General features: G+C 40.8%; 1 protein-coding gene across 1 annotated transcript in view; it reads right to left on the minus strand.

Annotated features, from left to right (window-relative positions):
- LOC122331274 (lysine-specific demethylase 7B-like) overlaps positions 1 to 3015 on the minus strand; it is an 8970-nt gene that overhangs the window by 2704 nt on the left and 3251 nt on the right. The window contains exons 6-8 of the mRNA XM_043228839.1: positions 2631 to 2772; positions 2287 to 2473; positions 1958 to 2120 (exon numbers count right to left, since the gene is read on the minus strand). Of these exons, the coding sequence (XP_043084774.1) occupies positions 1958 to 2120; positions 2287 to 2473; positions 2631 to 2772 (492 nt within the window). The remainder of the gene's footprint in view (positions 1 to 1957; positions 2121 to 2286; positions 2474 to 2630; positions 2773 to 3015) is intronic.

The raw sequence follows: 3015 nt of genomic DNA on the forward strand, positions 1-3015 counted from the left end.
TCAATTAACAATTAAAATTTTATCCAGACTGGATAGATTAATACACACACACACACACACACACAGACCAATATCTACCGATAACATAACATAGCTTTAAACTACAACCTGTGTAAAAGTTGATTAACTAGTAATTTAGAAAAGTTAACAATAATGTAATCAGTTGCATGACTAATGTAACTGAAAATAGTTAGACTACTTTAACAACATTTCCAAAGTAACCTTTCCAACACTGTTCAGCATTGACATTCATAGATGTCAGCAAAAGACAGTGCGCGCACACACACACACACGCACAAACACACACACGCACAATATTCACAACAGTAACCAGTGCGTGCACAAAGACATACAAATACACATCAGAGAAAGCCAAATATAGAGTCGTCTCACACCCACACCGCTGACAGAAATATCACCTTTATCTCTCCGTCTAGCTGCATGTGTTTTGGCCACCGTGTGCAGACATGTTGCTAAACAAGAGGGGGGTTTCTGCTTCGTCATATGTGACGTTCTGCTCGAGGAGGGAAACCCACATGCTCGCTTTCACACATCACAAACACACATGCTGTGATAATGAACCCCTGCCCCGAGAACAGCGTCTACTACCTCCGCAGTTGTTAAACACCATTTATAGCACTCCAAACGCGAGCCGAATTAACACGCCGCTTCTGACGGGGTGATTAAAATAACGCCCAGATACTTTTCACTCCGCATTCCTTCCATTAAGTGAGAAGCTGGTGAATTGCATCACAGCGCCTTCAGAGTGTTTTTATTCTGTTTACCACGTTGCTCGGTGAAGAACGTTGCCCAACACTCCCACTATAACAAGGGTCATCGGCGTTGGACGCTGATCCACATTTTCCTGGCAGGAGCTCTGGGAAACTGCCTGATATTATTTTCTCCTCGCCACGCCGTGAGCGTTTTTTTCTACAAAAGCGCACATCCTATTCTGTGCCGAGGGATCAATCAAGGATACAAAAGGTGTGCTGTGATTTGGGTCAACGACAAATAAAATGTAATGTGCTCCTTTGCATTCCTGCTAGACATTCCTGTTTCATATAGCTTTAAGAAATATTTATTGACACCAAAAAAGTCATGTGGCGTACCCATCAAATAAAAAGTAATACCACTTTTTACTTAGGCTTTCAGTATGCGAGTATAAAAATGTATCTTTTTAAAAATGCGTTCAATGAAAATTACAAACATCATAAATGATTAATTCATTAATATCTCTACTTCCTGTGGAGTCGCGTCACATGACATTTCTCAACCTCAAATGTCCTTTTCTTGCCAAATTTTTGAATATTTCAAGAGACCTACTGACCTTGACACATAGCTACAAGGGACTCTATGATGTAATATATTATATAATTCTGCGTGTTGGTTGCACCACGTGATTTATGATAATATGATACGACAATGGTAACCGACTAAAGATTTCTTTAAAGAGAGGAGAGCAGAGAGGACAGCTTTTAGCGTTCAACCTTGGCTGGGTGGTTGACAACACATTTTTCTGTGGTGTGACAAACCCAGAACACACATTTAATACTGACCTTACACAGACTCAGAACGTTTCATGACATTACAAAGATCATCAATTATTAAGTCAGAAATATCATTACTTTTTGGGGAGTCGCACCACATGACATTTTACAACATGAACTGTTTGGATATTTTAAGAGACTTATTGACCTCGGCAAATAGTTATGAGGGACTCTGACAATCTCTCTGTGTTTCTGCATGTTGATCGCACCGCATGATTTATGATAATATTTTAAGATAACAGCAATCAAAAAAGAAAGAGAATATCGAATGAAAAATTAATAGTTATATATGTATATTATATCTCAATCTAACTAACTTTTTCTTTATTTGGGCAGCAATGAAAAGCGGGGACAATCTTTTAATGGCTACTAAAAATAATGCAGAAATGTGTCGGGTTCTGTGTTCTCACCAGTGGGGAGGAAGATTGTAGTTCCCTGCTTCACCACACATTTGTAACACTTGTCGACTTTATCCCCAAAGAATACTTCACTCTGATTTGGTGATGAGCTCCAGGACTCATATAGTGCAAGGTTAGCCTTAGTCGGCTTGATCAAGTAGAAAATCTTCTCTCCCTGCAAAAAAAAAAAAAAAAAATGCAGCCTTATCAGTGCTTACATAACAGTAACACCACATGACCGGATCTCCACGAATTGCCATTTAGAAACCATTTCAATGGCGATATCCCAAAGCACACGTTATAAAATAGATTCGAGTCATCGAACAGGCCTCGGTTCTTACCCAGAGGACATGATACCACACCGAAGTTCCTCCAAAATCGATGTGGAAGTCCGTGTAACTATTTTTCATTCCCATGAGGCAATACTTCTGCACAAATGGTTTGGGGAAGAACGAGTCATCAGGCCAGTAGTTCTCCACCCAGGACATCTTCCGCGCAATTTCAGGAACCTCCACCAAGTCGGCCATCCTAGAATAGATCAGAAGACAAAATCAAACTTCAAACGAGCATTTGTGTGTGTTCAACATAAAACAACGGCTAATGAAACGCTAGTGAAGTGTTAGCACTCCGCACTTTTAACCAATAGAATAAGTTGAAGTTACGTAAGTTTCCCGCACAGACACACCTGGTATCAGAGAACTCCAGGCTGATGAGATTCAACACTTTTGGTCGTTCAGGCTGGTAGTAATATTTCACAAATTCTCCCAGCTTGAGCTTGCTGTCTGCCTGTCTTGCGACATCAATCACGTCGATGACTTTATTTGCACCTGGAAAAGAATGTGGGGTATTTTAAAATGGGTGCGTGTTTACGGGACAGATTTTCTCATATTTATAAATTCTCTGTCATGTCAGTTTCGTAAACACACAGTCTGTAACGAGACACAGAGACACAGCTGCAGGGCCGCAAATCACAAATGACAGCTGAGGACCGGAAACAGCGCTGGACAGCTGGCGGTGAAGTGCCTGCGATCCCTCAACACACACACACACACACACACACACACACACAC

The sequence above is a fragment of the Puntigrus tetrazona genome, chromosome 25, assembly GCF_018831695.1.
Source record: "Puntigrus tetrazona isolate hp1 chromosome 25, ASM1883169v1, whole genome shotgun sequence".
Classification (NCBI taxonomy): domain Eukaryota; kingdom Metazoa; phylum Chordata; class Actinopteri; order Cypriniformes; family Cyprinidae; genus Puntigrus; species Puntigrus tetrazona.